The 17,475-nt window shown below is 41.3% G+C and overlaps 1 protein-coding gene across 7 annotated transcripts in view; it reads left to right on the forward strand.

Moving 5' to 3' along the window:
- CDK19 (cyclin dependent kinase 19) overlaps positions 1-17,475 on the forward strand; it is a 223,742-nt gene that overhangs the window by 136,312 nt on the left and 69,955 nt on the right. For 6 of the 7 annotated variants that reach the window (XM_034765874.1, XM_034765867.1, XM_034765872.1 and 3 more), the window contains one exon: positions 3,420-3,560. In XM_034765874.1, the coding sequence (XP_034621765.1) occupies positions 3,420-3,560 (141 nt within the window). Of the gene's footprint in view, positions 1-954; positions 1,137-3,419; positions 3,561-17,475 lie in introns of those variants that run through there. The other variant, XM_034765873.1, reaches the window with a different exon arrangement.

Here is a 17,475-nt window from a genome sequence, read left to right on the forward strand (position 1 = left end):
CAATCCCTTGGCCTTGACTATCTTTAATTTAAATTTTACTCAGTACTGAAATTGTAAGTGGACAGGATCAAACCAAGTGTGTAGAATAGTGTAAGCCTGTCTCTACTGGAACAAGATAACAGCAGTAACTGTAGTTTTTGCTTTTGTTTTGTAGGAAATGGAATTTGGGAAACCCATCTACCTCTGTTGAGGGAAATTATCAATTATAATTAACCTGTAAAATTGGGGGGATTGGGAAAGAAAGTAAAGCTGCACTTAGTACAGGGAACTAGGCTTTGATTAGACCTTTAAAGGAGAATCTCTCCAGAGAGGGTTAGATAATTTTCCAACAAACCTTAATACACTATTAACTCCCTGACTCTTTTATAGTTGCAGTTCTTTAACATCTACCTCTCATTTGTGTTCTTTTGCATACTTTGCTCATAATGGCTGTGCATTTGTTTCATTTAAGTATCCCTAACCAGCCTTGTTCTTTTATGTTGGGGATTGCTCTACATGCCATGATATGGTTTGGTTTTTAAAAAATATTTTGTAAGGATTAGTTTCTTGCAAAGATCATTAGCTAGTTCTGAAATGGATCCACTGAAATGCTTTTATCAGTACATGCTCCAGGAGAAAGGGGCTAAGCTTTTACTAATTGCTTTGGTGTGTGGGTCTTTGACATGGTAACCTCTGCATGTTTTATTGCTGCTTCTGAGTTTTTGATTGTATACCAATAAAATATATTTTTTAAATTGTTGTAATTAGCAGCAGCATTTTTTGAAAAGTACTTTGAAGTACATAATATGTAAAATGACCCCTTAAGGGTTTCATTTATTGTTATCAGAATATTCAGTCATTTGGATACCCTGCTGTAGGAGTTTGGGGTTTATTTACTAATTGTACTTTGGAGTGGCAAGAACTAGTAACCTTATGGCTTTGTCTATACTAGGCATTTTTCTGTATTTCCCACTATCATCATCACCTGTGGAAGCAACAATGAGAATATTAGTGTTGACAAGGAGTTGCCAGGTTTTTAACCCCACTGTGTCATCAATAGCTGCTCTGAGTATGGTTCGATGACATGGTGGCTAAAATACCAGTGGCTGGCCTATGTTAACTCTCCCCCCAGAGGAGCTTCACCAGTGGTAGCAAAGGTGAGAACGATGAGAGAAAAAGTCTAATGTAGACACAGCTTCTAGTTACAGCCTGATATCTAAAGCTTCAAAGCTGGGGAAAATTTTTTGAATTAGGCAGCTTCTACAGAAAGTTCAAGCAATTCAGTCTTGTCGCTGCTCAAATTAATACCTTGAATTGCTCTAAATAAATGTATGCAAATGGTCTGTATGAATTTCATCCTGTAGAAAAGCACATTGAAAGTTGGCTTGTTATGCATGGTTCTTTGAATCTCAGGCTTGGTCTACACTACCCCCCCCAATTCGAACTAAGGTACGCAACTTCAGCTACGTGAATAACGTAGCTGAAGTCGAAGTACCTTAGTTCGAACTTACCTTGGTCCACACGCGGCAGGCAGGCTCCCCCGTCGACTCCGCGGTACTCCTCTCGCCGAGCTGGAGTACCGCAGTCGACGGCAAGCACTTCCGGGTTCGACTTATCGCGTCCAGACTAGACGCGATAAGTCGAACCCAGAACTTCGATTTCCAGCCGTCGAACTAGCTGGTAAGTGTAGCCAAGGCCCTAGTCTGTGAGAATCTCACTTATGGCGTGCAGCACCTCATGCAAACGAGATTGAGCAGTAGTATCTGTTGGGACCATGCCTGTGCCATGTATGTCCTCGTGCACTCCACCCTTCAACTAAGGGCATATAGGGCAGAATGGCTCTGACTGCCTCTCACTTCCCTTTTGCCGCCAGTGACAGCGAGAGGAAACTTTGTAGTGTTCACCTGCTACCCCATAGTGCCCCTTCATTGAAGCAATTATGTAAATGTTTGTAAATATTAGTAATTAGCGTAATTAGTTCAGGAGCAATTTTCTACCCTCATGGCAGCTCTTTTTTGTTTTCTTTAGATTTTCTGTTTTTTGCCTGAGTACTAATTAGTGCCAAGGTGCCTGCCTGTGTAATGGCTGAATCTAAACCCTCTGACTTCAAGCCATACCAGTCACGTGAAGGACTTATTCCAATAACTGATGGACACAGTTGGTGTCTTTTCTGTTTCAAGAGCCCAATCCTTAAGTATCTCTGTAAATAGGGATGAACCCAAAGGCTCCCTGGACAGGCTAGTATGGCACCAAATCTATTCTGGTACTGAAACAAAGATTCCTCATAGGCACCAAGATCCCCAGTACCATAGTCCATAACAGTATTACAGGCCTGTTCCTACCTACTGACATTGAGCCCCTGGCACTGGCCTCAGTTCTGATGCCACTAGTACCAGTTTCTCTGGCACAAGAAAGAATTAAACCCTCAGTACCAGTAATGTCTTATCCTACCACTGAGATGTCACCACCATCTCTAGAATATATTTACTCTTCCTTCTCTTCGCTCACATACTCTTTCCAGAATTAAGCTGAGATCCATCTCCAGACATCCAGTCCCCATCTCCTCTCAGGAATTGCCCAAACAATTCCTGAATCACCCTCTTCCCAGAGATTATCCAAGTGGATCATTCAGTGCATTACATCTTGTTGCCAACTAGCAGATATGCCCCTTCCCTCAGGCAACAGGGCCCACTCAACTAGAGCTGAGGCATCCTCTTCAGAGACCCACAGGGCAGCCACTGGGAGCTAATTTTATATCTTTAACAAACCTTAGGCTCTGGATCAGAGAGCAAATCAAATGCCAAATTTGGGAGAGCAATTCTGTAGCTAGAAATCCTCAGACCCTCCTTTATTAATCTGGGACCTGCTAGTCCATCACCATAAGTGGGATCCATACTGACCACGACTCGAGGTGAGAATGATTACTTATCCCTACAGTAACTGTGGTCTTTAAATTGTTTTGTCCTTATGAATCCCGTGACTGCCCCTCTTCTCTGTTCCTTTGGAGTCCATCTGTGCTGGGATTGTGAATTAGCAAGGAAACTGAGAGGCAATCAGGGCCGGTCTATCCCATATGCCATTGGGTGGGTGCAGGGCACAGGTGTGGCACCAATGGACATTGCTGATCAAAAGAATCCAATCTCATGCACATGCGGCACATATGTACCATAAATGGGGTGGGGTCCACATGGAAAAAAACATTTCTAAGAACCACAGTGACTGCAAAGTGGTAAGTAGTCACTGTTTTGGTAGTATCTAGATTTTCTTCAAAAATGTGTAGGTGTGTAACAGTGAGAACACACACATTTAAAAAATAATTGGAGGCCACCTTTGCAATGCAAAAGGCAACAACCTCTTTATTTCTTTCCCTTTGTTAATGTTATTTGCGGAAACTTACTTTGTTAAAAAAAACTTCATGTTTCTACTTGTTTTATTTCTAGCATATTATCAAGTTTCACCGTGCCTCAAAAGCAAATAAAAAGCCCATGCAGTTGCCAAGATCTATGGTTAAATCACTACTCTACCAGATCCTTGATGGAATCCATTACCTCCATGCAAACTGGGTGCTTCACAGGGACCTGGTAAGTACTCTGTTTTATATGATATCGAAAAGTTCACATATGTATTCTTGGGAAGAGGAAGAAAAGTCCCAAGTAATAATCTTGCCTATCGATCCTTACAGCTCTTCCTGTTATTGTTACTGGATACCATTGGAGGCTTTAAAAATGAAAACAAACTATGTGTTCACATTGTTTTTATCTGCCACATCTGAACTAGGACAATGATACTGCATCCGGTAAAAGGAATGCAGATACCAATATCTGAAAACAATACACCAGCCAGCTGGTATGTATTTGTAGTATAAGTGTGTGCTCTACTTTAAAAGGGCAGTTTACTATGAAGGTGATAGATAACTTGCACATATGCCAAACAGTGTGTAAGGTTATCATAAAAGCTAGTGAACACTAGTTTCTTCTGTGGAGTATTTTTTTCATGTGATATTTTTTTCTGGCTGTGGGAAGTGAACTGAGATCAAGTTGTCACCTTTGCAAGTTTCGCATGACCTCAAGTTGCTCTTAAAAGTGGTTGCAGATTATGAAAGCTGCCAATTGCCCCATTTATGCTAGGTGTTCTTTCTGAAAGTTTCCTACCATTTCTAACACTAGCACTGCAAAACACTAATGTAGACAACCTGTAGAATTTCTTTGTGCTTTTTTGCATCTGGAATGGTAGTTCTGAGCAACAGCAGGAAACAAAGTTCAAAAATAGGACTGATTGTAGTGCTGAATTTCCCATTTTTCTCAGGAGATGGTCTATGAAAGAGAGGTGTCACTTATGCAAAATGTGAAGACATAATTAAAAATGGCATAAGACAAAAACCTAAAAACAAAAAACTGCTCAACTACATTTAAAGAAAGCATAAATGATCTTAGGACCATGCCATGTACAGTCTCTTAAGAGCTTGGTTTCTTGACAAGGCAGCTACCTATAAGAACCCTAAAAACTTGGGAATTTCTCTCTCTAACCTATGCTATTTACGCTCAGGTTGGCTGATGATACTTTTGTGGATCCTATCTGTTGTCGGTATATATGGAGCAAAGATGGTGCCAGGAGTCTGTATTCTTTCTTAGAAATGACAGTTGTCTTTGTGGGAGGGAAGAATTTTTTTCCATATCACACATGGTATGATGATGCCAAACAGAGCTTTCTATAACTAGGAAGGGAGAATACCAGAAGACTCTGAAGTTCACTGGGTTCTTGCTATGTAAAACTAATTTACTAGGAAGTGCTTAGATACCACAGCAAGGGGCGCTACACACTGTACTGGTGATTAAAGACACTCAGAATGCATGTGTGTTTTAAAAGAAAGAACTGCAGAATAAAACCCCCTTTAAGAATCTTGTAAGTCTCAAGTAATTAAAATCACATATTGATGCACAGCAAACAATACAGTTCTGCAGAAAAAGACCTGGGGATTACAGTGGATGAGAAGCTAGATATGAGTCAGCAGTGTGCCCTTGTTGCCAAGAAGGCTAATGGCATATTGGGCTGCATTATTAGGAACATTGCCAGCAGATTGAGGGAAGTGATTATTCCCCTCTATTCGGCACTGGTGAGGCCACATCTGGAGTATTGTGTCCAGTTTTGGGCCCCCCATTATAGAAGGGATGTGGACAAATTGGAGAGAGTCCAGTGGAGGGCAATGAAAATTATTAGCGGGCTGGGGCACATGACTTACAAGGAGAGGCTGAGGGAACTAGGCTTGTTTAGTCTGCAGAAGAGAAGAGTGAGGGGGGATTTGATAGCAGCCTTCAACTACCTGAAGGGGGGTTCCAAAGAGGATGGAGCTCGGCTGTTCTCAGTAGTAGCAGATGACAGAACAAGGAGTAATGGTCTCAAGTTGCAGCTGAGGAGGTCTAGGTTGGCTGTTAGGAAACACTATTTCACTAGGAGGGTGGTGAAGCACTGGAATGCGTTACCTAGGGAAGTGGTGGAATCTCCATCCTTATAGGTTTTTAAAGTCCGGCTTGACAAAGCCCTGGCTGGGATGATTTAATTGGTGTTGGTCCTGCTTTGAGCAGGGGGTTGGACTAGATGACCTCCTGAGGTCTCTTCCAACCCTAATCTTCTATGAGTGTATGATTTTATTTGCTCTAGTAGTTCACATCCTCTCTTGAGATTGGAGTTAATATGCTCATTTAGCAACTCATTTAAATGTTTAATGGTCAAAAAACTCAGTTATGTTTCCCTACATATCCACCTTCTTGTTATTTGTACTTATAAAACAATTGTATATATATTTCCATTACATTGAATCAAAGTGTGTTTATGTGAACTATTTCCCTTACTCACTAAGCCTGATATTTGTTTCTTGTTTTGTCTTAGTTGGTTTGGTTACACCCTTTGGAAACAAAATACTTTTTTCTATTTTATGTAAAGCAGTGTTTTACAGCTGGGCACATGGTGTCTTCCTGATTAGATAGTATAAATAATTTCTAGTTATCTGTAGCAATTCAGCAAGAAGAAGAACCCTGGGAAAAAAGTAACATGTAAATGTCATAAATTTACAAATCTAAAGCTATAACATTCTCAGAGAATATTTATATCATAGTACCAGTCAAACTGTTTTAGTATAATACACCAGGAAACGATGTTTAGAATTTACTGCACACTACATTGAAAAATGCAGAAACACAAGAACTAGACACTTGCTTGAGTAGTGGGAGAGATATTATACATTTTATTGTGCTGTTGCACTTGTGATGTTGCACTCCATATGTTTTATGAAAATATGCTTATAAATGTGAATATGATGCAACTTGAATATGCTTTATGCAAAAGGTCTCTTGTAAGGTATCATTACAAAGCTTATAATCCACTGAGTGTGTTCATCCTATTTGTTTGCCTGTATTATTTCTATGTCTGGAGTTAGGAGAATAAGAAGTATACTTGTATTACTAATGTAAACATATTAAGTGTAAGCCATTAAGGGTGCTTCAGAATCAATGAATTGTAAATGGCTCTGTTTACTTGTAAACCTTCCTGTGTATGTGTGGGCCAGCCCAGAAAGAATGGAGGCAGGGGTCTCACAGGACATGTGACCGTGTCACATGATGCTGGACTCCATCTTAAATCTGGTACTTTTCCATTTAGAAGGTGGAGTGGGGACCCAGAGAGAGACAAGATTCCTGCCTTGTGTAAAAGTTATAAAAGGGGGTGGAGCAGGACAAAGGGGCTGCCAGTCATGAGAAAACCTCTGCTTAATGTCTGTAAGAACTAACAAGGACTGTACCAGGGGAAAGGATTGGGCCCAGACTAGGAAGGAGTCTAGTCTGTTAAAGAAGCTTATTGGAACATCTCTGAGGGTGAGAGATTACATGTAATCAGTTTCTTAATGTATTAGGCTTAGACTTGTATGTTTTTGTTATATTTTGCTTTGTGACTTACTTTGCCCTTGAGGGGGATAGCTCAGTTTGTTCTGTCTGTTATTACTTGAAACCACTTAAATCCTACTTTTTATATTTAATAAAATCACTTCTGTTTATTAATAAACCCAGAGTAAGTGATTAATTTGTGGGGGAGTAAACAGCTGTGCATATCTCTCTATTAGTGTTATAGAGAGCAGACAATTTATGAGTTTACCCTGTATAAGCTTTATACAGAGTAAAATGGATTTATTTGGGGTTTGGATCCCATCAGGTGTCTGGGTGCTGGAGCTGAGCTGTTTTTAGTTAGTCTGCAGCTTTGGGGGCATGGCCCAGGCCCTGAGTCTGTGTTGCAGAAGGCTAGCATGTCTGGCTCAACAAGGCAGGGTTCTGGAGTCCCAAGCTGGCAGGGAAAATGGGCTCAGAGGTAATTTCAGCACAGCAGGTGACAGTCCCAAGGGGATCTCTGTGACCGAACCTGTCACAGCACTTAAAAGAAAATTGCAAAAAAACTAGGATAGTAAGTATATTTGTGGAGATCCCAGGATCAGTATTCTTGGATACCTGAAAATAGTTACTTGGAGAAATTATTTTAAGACCATCAGTATTGGCCAAAAGAGTCAAGAACTGCAAATTGGTAAACAAATTGAACAATGTGAACTGACAAATCCAGGAAAGGTGACACATACAGCCATAAAGGAATGTGTGAGGATTTAAAAAAGCCTTGGTGCCAAATTGAAATGTGAGTCAAAGTCATGTAATTTATATTTTCTTCCAGCTCCCTTGTTGTATTTTGTTCTACCAGCTTAAACTTCCTTGTGCTCAAATTCAAAGTGATGCACAAATTGGTGAAAGTTAGACCCCATTACGCTTGCTTACATCCTCTCAACTGAAGTATAAGGGAATGTAATCTAGAATAGCATATATGCAGCGTCACCACAAGAAGATATACATCAAAATACAGTAGCTTTGACTTTAACTTATACCACCTTCCAGCTGCTTGATATATTGGACACCCTTACAAATGGGTAGGGCAGAAGTAAGGTAGTCCAAACTGGTGTACGAAGATTTAATTTACACCACTTTCTAGATTTGTCCAACATGTCTAATGGATCTTTTTATTTTGAGCTCTTCTGTTCAAATCATCTCCCCACTCAATTCATTTTATCTTAACAAAAATTTAAAGATGTAAACAAAATAGAGAAGTAGCTGCAGTGTTCTATTGTTGTGCCAGTGTTGAACAATTGTACTTTTAAAAATGAGAAATTGATTATCTTATTTTAATAATGCTGCATTAAGAAGGAATAAAGGCTATTACCAGCAATTATCAAGTGTGATCCTTAGGAAGAAGTTTGTTTTTGTCTGCACCTTCTCAAGTACCCTGTTGGGTGGCAGTTTGGAAACTGTCATCATTCTAAGGTTTAAATCTTCAGTTAAACTGATTTCTGTTGGTTGAGATTTTTTTCTTTAGATTTAATATAATTGTGTTGATAAACTTTATAATATTGGGGTTAATTTTTTTTCCTGTGGGAGATTGAAAGACTAAATAGCTTTGTACAAATATGAATTTTTTTTTTTAGATTAAATACTTATTTTTCATCAGCAGATAAGCGGCTTTGGAGCGGATATTCCTTACCTGCTTATGCTATTTAATAAGGTGTACATTTTAAAAGATGAAAGTGATTAACCATTGGAATAATTTACCAAGGGGTGTGGTGGATTCTCTATTGCTGATGGTTTTAAATCAAGATTGGATGTTTTTCTTAAACATATGCTCTAGGAATTATTTTGGGGAAGTGCTGTGGCCTGTGTATTACACATGAGGTCAGACTGTGTGAGCACAATGGTCTCTTCTGGCCTTGGAATCTAAGAATCTGTGAATACAGCAAAGAAGAGGGGAGTATAGGGTCTGGGACAAGAGCACAGTCTTTATGTTGTCACTACTGTCAGGTTTTGATTTCTTTCAATAGCATTATGTCCCTTTAGTGACCTTGGAGCTGGTGTACTAAATAGTCTACAAGATACATAAGCTTGTTGCCTATCAAGACATTTAAAATGATACTTTCTGATTGGATTACATGTTGCTGGGTGAAGAAAAGAATATCTTAACATAAGAACGGCCATACAGGATCAAACCAACGGTCCATCTAGGCCAGTATCCTGTCTTCTGACAGTGGCCAGTGCCAGGTGCTTCAGAGGGAATGAACAGAACAGGTAATCATCAAGTGATCCATCCCCTGTCGCCCATTCCCAGATTCTATGGGAACTGTGGATGCATAGGCCTTCCTTTCCTGGATGGAGTTAGGAACACTATCTGTCCTTTGATGCTACACAATGCCTCATTAGCCTTCAATGGGCCATATTGTGGGCAGAATGCACACTTTACCTTAATTAACACTTCTTTTCCCGTTTGAGTTACACAATTACAGAGGTTTACAATGCAAACACTCAGTGTAACTTTGTATCATGGGCTACAGAGGTTATAAGTGAGATCAATACCTGCAGTATCCTACAAGTATTCCATAAAGTCTAAATGCTGAACACATTCTTATAACACTAATATCTGCTTTAGACTCTAATTTAATTTTACCCTAGCTCTTTGAAAAGGAGATTTGGTGGCATTAAAGGGCAAGCTTGGAATGCATCAGCTACAACAACCTACTTCAGTGCAGGTTTTTTACCCACGAAAGCTTATGCCCAAATAAATCTGTTAGTCTTTAAGGTGCCACCAGACTCCTTGTTGTTTTTGTGGATACAGACTAACACGGCTACCCCCTGATACTTCAGAAATAATGGAGTTTTCGCCTTCTGACTAATTCTGTGATCCTTTAGAAAATGGATCATTTTGACTAAACAACCACAAGATCTGGAAATACTCTTAAGTAGCCAAAGGAACCCCACTACAGAATCCACCACACACTATCCACAGTGCTTTTTAGAATAATGTTATTAAGAGTCCTGGACATTCTAGCAATTGTCAGATATTGCCTGTGATGATATCCCTTTTTACAGCCTATACTCATTACTAATGGAAAATAAGAGACACAGGCCATTTCATTATTTATTATTTTTTTCAATCTTTTTTCTTATAACAAATTCTAGGTGTCAATTTCTAGAATAAATACAAAAATACAATACTCCAGAAACAAGAAAAGACTAATTTACACAGTTGCTTGGGTTCCCAAGCATTAACTTAAATATTTCCAGCATGGGATATTTATGGCATGTATTAAATTTAATGAAATCAAAGCCAAGAGGGGAAAAGGCATGGGAAGGAGTGGGAGGGGGAGAAATAGAGGGGATTGGAAGATGGAGTATGTGGATTAGTCTCCTGCCTTTCTTCCAGATGTCCTGAAGGGATCTTTAGCTAATCAGTTCTAGGAAACTGTCCCAAATGGATTCAAATTTTTCTGGGGTTTGCTGTCTATTTTATGTGATCCTTTCCTTCACAGCCAGGTCTGCCAGTCCATGATACCAGTCTTTGTGGCATGGAGCACTATTTACTTTTCCAATGTGGCAAAATTTGATGTCTTTAAACCAGTAAAGTTCGGTGTAGCCATCTGCTTTGCTATAATGATAGCTTCCATTTGCAGGGTACATAGCCCATTATGCAGGTATCTGCTTTAAGGTCAAGTGAAGTCTCTATGATTGTGTTAATTCTTCTTTTAGTGGTATCCCAGAAGCTTGAAATAACAGGGCATGGCCAAAACATGTATGCAAGTGTGGTTTCTTTGCTCCAACACCTCCCAACCAGTTATTGGGGGCAGTTTTAATTTTGTAAAGTGTTTATCATGACCAATGAACCCTGCAGATGATCTTTTATTAAATGAGATGTAACCAGAGGTCCAAGGTCAATTCCTTAATTTCTCATATTGCTCTCTTCCAGCATGAGGGTGAGATTTATTGCCAGTTCTCCTTCCCTATTGCATTCTACTGAGGGTTATGCACATGCGCCATGTGCCCGAAGCCAGAGTTTTTCAGAATACTCGTGTGAGTCGGTCCACGCATGCCCCCGTGCATTCTCTTGTGGTTTTGCCTGAGGAGATAAAGGGCGGGGCGGACCGACTGCATCTTCAATTCCTTCTCACCGCCACATGGTCTGAATTGGAGCTTCTGCTTTTTTTTTCTTGTCCTTGCTGATGCACTTTCCAGAAAAACTGTGTTTATTCTTGTACATAGTTAGGATTTTACTGATTTTTGTAATGGATTTAGTGTTCATAGTAATTTTTGTAGGATTAAGGACTTTGGGATGCTGCTTTGGTGGTTTCCCACCAACGCCCCCAGCACCTGAATCTAGGAACTGGATTATGCTGAAGATGCCGGGATTCAAGGTCTACACTTCCTGCCCTCACCCGTTTTCGCTCAGCGACAAGGACCAACATTGTCTATACTGGTTGGGGGAAGCCCACGTCACATCCAGGTGCAGTATCTGCCTCTCCTTCCCAGCCCATACCTGGAAAGGCAAGCTCCTCCACCTTAAGAGGTCACCATGAGGTTGCAGTCGGATCCTGGCCAGGGAATGCCCCGATACATTGGCCCGAGCAGTCTAGAGGTGCGCCTCCTACCGCGGAGTCCCATTCTGGTTCCGCCAGTGCTGTGGATTCCATGCCGGGATCTAGCCATGAAATGTGGAAGCGTGCTCATAAGCATGGCAGTAAGTCTTCCTCCACATCCAAGAAAGAAGCTGCACCTTCCACAAGTTCTGACCACGGAGGAGGGGTGCATTCCAAGGCCCACAAGAGTGAGAACAAGTCTCATTGTTTGCTGGATCTACCGGTCCCGGTTCTGGAACCACGCACCTGTCCTGCATTGGGTCTGCCAGCGCAGCCTGAATCGTCAGTCCCGAGGCAGGCCCCCTTACCAGCCCTGGTTCTGTCCGTGGACTGGGTGCTGTTGATACCAGAGAGAATCAGATGTGCTCCTGGGCCTCATGAATTGTTTGCCCTGGAACGGATGAGGTCTCTGCATGTTCCAGTCAATTCACCTGCTAAGAGGCCCCCTCTCCTACATCAGATCTGCCACCCTCTGCTCGAGTTCCTACAGCATACCCCACTCCATTGGCCCTGTTGATGGGTTCCTCTGAGTCTGACGATTTGGATACTACACATGGTCCACTGCTTCCGTTCTGAAGGCATGACTACCAGAGGGTCCTGGTGGCACCAAGGCAGTACCCTTCCTTGCCTCAGCCCAGGAGCCACTGGTACCCAGCTCCATGGACATAGCCGCAGCAACACCAGGATCAACCAGTTTGGCCATATTGGAGCTTGTGGCCCCAATATTCTGCCTTTAGAACCGTCTTGCTCAACCTGGGAGGGAATCCCCTGTCTCACCACACCGTTCTTCATCGAGTAGACTTTGGAACTGGGGCTGGACGATGTGCTGGTTATCCTGGTTTCAACGGATCCAAAGAGGTTCCCCTCGTCCCTGGACGCAACTGTGTCATCAGTGCCCCCCCCGTACTCTGGACGACTATTGTCAATACCAGGAGCTGCTCAGGAGAATAGCTAATGCCCTTCAGCTCCTGTTGGAGTTGCAGGATAGTCAGCACCAGCTAATAGATATCTTGCATGCATTGGTACTGGCTAGAGTGGCCCTACCAATTAGGGTGACCAGATGTCCCGATTTTATAGGGACAGTCCCGATTTTTGCATCTTTTTCTTATATAGGCTCCTATTACCCCCCACCCCATCCCGATTTTTCACATTTGCTGTTTGGTCACCCTTACTACCAATCAACGACACCATTCTCCAACTGGCACGCACTGTGTGGCGTATCCCAGTCACATGTGCCCCCGCACTGAAAGGGGGGAAAAAAGAGGTATTATCCCCCCCCAAGGAGTCTGAGTTTCTGTGCTCTCATCCTCCACCTAATTCCCTGGTGATCCAGGCTGCTATGGAGCAGGCCAGACAACAGCTTTGGACTGTGTTTGCAAAAATGACATGCAAAACTAAGTAAAGTAAATAAGTATGAGATTTATTTAATCCACGATAGCAAAATCCTTAACAGAGCATATGAAGGACCAAAAGTATGAGAATTATAGGAACCTGTCAATGTTAACAAGCCTTAGGAATTATATATTTTGATATCATATTAGGTCTGTATTTTCTTTGTTTTCTTTCATGATAATCTACTGCTCCATCAATTTTGAATCTGCTGAGACTTGCAGAATTGGAGAGTCAAGGTGGGTGAAGTAATATCTTCTATTGGACCAAGTTGGAAGACGAAGAAAAGAGGTTTCTTTTTATTTTTTCCCCTCCCCATGCCAGCGTACTCTGCCTTTCAGCAACCTCTACAATCAAGCCTGGTGAACTGCATTGACATTTCTCATCAGTATTCTGCCTCCATTTCCTCAGCAGCACCATCTTAAAGGGAAAGGATCTTCTCCAGCCACTTTTAGTGGTTAAGAGGAACTCAGCTGGCAATATTTCCATTTCCACATTTGGCTTCATGCACTGGAGGGCTGCCCCCCTCCGCCCCCGGCCAGCCCCATACACTCCTCTCCTAAGTTTCTATCACTTCATTTTGAGAGTTTTTTCTAAGCAGGTACCTGACAGTTTGCTGTCTTCTCCCCTCTTCCCCCATAGTTACTGTTGGTTTTATTTTCCTGTGCTCCATGCTCCAAAATCTTGGCAATCAGCCTCAGATTTGTAAGAGAATAACAGTGGGCTCTATCGGAACCCTTCCCATCAAACTATCACAGTGACCAGCTCCTGTTGCACACAGTACTCCAGGGAGGCGCCTAGCACTATTGACCTTTCTCTGCCTCAGTCAACCCACCACTTGCCCTCAACTTCATCCCAGAGTCTCCCGCCCAGGGACAGTCTCCTCTAGCTTTCAAGCCATAAATAATCCACTATTTCAGAGCTTGCTTGAATTTTTGGATGATCAGGTTCTGGAGCTAACAGATTCAGTTATGGGCCACCTATTAACAGTCACTCTCAATATTTAGTTAATTCAGTAGTGATCACTCCATTATCTTTACAAGGGCAAACCTGTGGCAGATTTGCCAGAAATCTGCATATTGACCAGTGTTAGCTCAGATAGGCCTTCACATGGCTTAAGGCAAGTTGTCTCCTCAGGAATTCCAACTCAGCATCTATCTCTTGGAGTTGCAGGCAGTGGATAATGCAATAGCCAGGCTTATTCCAAAGGACTCTCTGGCAATCACAGCCATTGATATAGAGACCATGGCTTTACCTTCTCCATCCAGGAAAAGCAAAAGGGGAAAGCTGAAATAGAGTGGCCAGAAAGATTATTCAGTATGTGGATCACTTTGGTTTCTGACTTATTTGTTATATTTAAAAAGAGTATTTTAAATGGTAACCCTGACACTTGTATGTGTCTAGAAAACCAACACTTTCCCGTTTTTATAATCATTTCTCAGTTTAAGGCCAATACTGAATTCTAATATCTGTCTGTTTTCAGATTTGTAGTAAAGACAGACTGGCTGCATTAATTCAAAAACCAAAAGGTATCACATTATAGGAGGCAGCTTTTATTCAGTGGTTGGAGTACAGAACAAAAATCAGGGAGCCATGTTTGGGTTTTATTTTGAGCATTACCATTGTGTTACCTTAGGCATGTCATTTAACTCTCTGCCTCAATTACTTCATCTATTATCTAATCCATAGGGACATTATGGAGTTTAATATTCGAGCTAGTTGAAATGATTTTGACTAAGAAGTCTTTCATTGGAAAATGCTGATTTAACAAAAAGGCTTTCTCAGGCCCAGATGGAATTTGTAAGGTGGGGGTGCGGGGGGCAGGATAGAGATCAGCCCAGAGTAGTCGGTAGCTAGGCCATTCACCTGGGATGTGAGAGATACACGTTTAAATCCCTGGTCTGAATCAGGCAGAGTAAAGACTTCAACCTGAGTTTCCCACAACCCAGTTTTATCTCATTCTTTCCTGTAGGAGCTATTTTACTTAAATGTTCATAGGGCCAGAGACAGGGAGAGACTGACACTCTAGCTCTGTGGTAAGGGCACTTAGGATACAGAAGACCCAGTTTCAAGTCCCTGATTCAGTACCCTACCCACCAGGCTGTAGACTCTCTGGCTATGTCTACACTACACTAGGTAAGTCGACCTACGGTACGCAACTCCAGTTATGTGAATAATGTAGCTGGAGTCGATGTACCTTAGGTCGAGTTACCGCGGGGGGGTTGACAGGAAAAACTCTCCCGTCCACTTATTTTACTCTTCTCATCGGGGGTAGAGTACAGGGTCTTCACTTTGGTGGGTCTTCACTAGACCCGCTAAGTCCACCACCAGTATATCGATCTCAGAGCATCGATCCCAGCTGTAATCTAGACATACTCTCTCTTTTGTGCTGAATCGGGCAGAGCAGGGACTTGAATCTGGATCTCCCATATCCTGGGTGATAGCCCTAACCACTGTGCTATTGGCTGTTTTGGGGTCATTTTCATGAAACATTTAGAAATATCTCGTTTTCACAGAACAAAAACAAATGTTGAAGAAACCTTGACATTTTTCATGAAACGAAATTATTTTCTAGCAAGTCCTAATTAATATTTTCATGTGTTCCGAGATCCTCAAGTGAAAAAACATTATATAGTGCAAATTATATAATTATCTTTTTGATGAACTCATCCAAGTGAATTGGAAGTATTAAGGAGCCTTTAGTATAAAAGTTAATTACATGGTGGACAAAAAGCTTCCTCCATTTTTGACTGCTTTACACAATGTATCAGAAAGATGTTCGGTAAACTGTAAGAAAGAGGCACTCATGATTTCTACATGGAGCTTGTAGGTAGTGAGAAAATGATCATGTTTGGAAGGATTCCTTAGTGGGGGAGTGTTATTTGTATTGATTTATAGAGTGCTATACATTTACACTGCACTCTACAAACAGAGTAAAACGTGTTTCCTGTTTCAAAAAGCTTGTCCTTAAGACAGTGATTAATTTTAAAAAATTACCTACAATACTGCAGAACTGAAGCAGTTTCTTTCAAAACAGAGGCAATTTTTCAGTGTACCATTTCAGATTATAAATGAAGCAAAAGGTATGTACTTTTGAAAGATGTAACCTACAATGAACAATACAAGAATCACTTTAAAGAAGTCTGACAATCTCCCCTTCCACAAGTGAATCTGAGCAAGGATTTTCAAAAGCTGATATCAAAAGTAAATTTAGAGTTACGTTCACTCATCAGTCTTTTGACAACCAGTTGCTGAGCAGGAATGCAGAACTGTTGGAACCTGCCCTGCTGCCAACAATTTTGTGCTAGCTTGAAGATTTTCTTGGCACCAATCAGGATGTATACATGCCTTTCTATAAATAAGTAAATAACCACCAACCTGTCTGCCTGTTTGTTTAGCTTTTAGAATATGCTTTCCATTTAAAAATGTAAGTCCTTACAATAGATATTGCTTGTAATTTTTCTGTCTTGATTGGTGCTTTTCTACATCTGTCTACTGGTTCCCATATTGTACAAAAAGGGTTGGGGTGCCTATTCCTCAGTCATTCCACCTGACTCTTTACAAGATAGGGATCTTATCACAGTATGTAAGTATTTTAAAGGACCAAACCAGGATCTACAGAAAGGATTTCTCATGTTCCAGCTTGGGAGGGTGGTAATGATTAGAAGATATTTGGAAGGGCGGTTTCTGCTTGAGTGATTTGGAATAGTGTGCTGAAAGACATAGTGGAAGCAGATTGTACTGATACCTTTAAAGAGATATGTATTTGTCATCCAATAATATGAGTATGTCAGCTAAAACAGGGTTTACGCACTGACAAATAGGTTTAATTTTGGTAGGCCTATTGTTTTCTACATCCTTAAAATGTTACATTTATCAGCGTCAACTTCAGAAGGTCAGGAGTGTCTTTGCTTAGAACACTAATATGTGCCCCTTCAGTTCTAGAGAAACTTAGGCTATGTCTACACGGCATAGCTTACAATGGCACGGCTGTGCCGCTGCAGCCGCGCCATTGTAAGGTGCACTGTGTGGCCACTCTTTATCGCAGGGAGAGAGCAAGGGGTGGAAGCTTCATTGCCAGGAGCACGGCTCCTGCCGACAAAGTGCTGTCCACACCGGCACTTTTTGTTGCTCAAACTTTTGTCATTCAGGGAGTGTTTTTTCTCACCCCTGAGTGACAAAAATTTTTAGCAATGAAAGTGCCAGTGTAGACAAAGCCTTAGTGTTGTAAGGTTATATATGTCTGCTAAGGTCCTCTGAATCTTACAGCAGTTGAATACATCCAAACAACAAAACATCTTCCAGAGGTCCATTAGCACATGCTTTCCCTTTTTGGATAACTTACTAAGACTTCTGTGGTTTGTAGATGCATCTTACAAATAAAGAATTATAATTGCTGTCAGGGAAGAGTTCAACCCAAGGTTTAGAAAGAGGTTAACACCAATAAAACTTTGACAGGAAATAAAACATGTTGGTAAGGTAAGTCAGAGGAAAGAAAGTACTAACTTACATTCTTCTGACTGCATGCTGCCAGTAAATTCAAAAGCTACATGTGGTTCCTCTGGAGCTGCTTATCTGCTCTCCTGTGGAGTGGAGAATGGAGAGTGAGGACAAAAAATAAAAGTAGT

The sequence above is a fragment of the Trachemys scripta genome, chromosome 3, assembly GCF_013100865.1.
Source record: "Trachemys scripta elegans isolate TJP31775 chromosome 3, CAS_Tse_1.0, whole genome shotgun sequence".
NCBI classification, from domain to species: Eukaryota; Metazoa; Chordata; order Testudines; family Emydidae; genus Trachemys; species Trachemys scripta.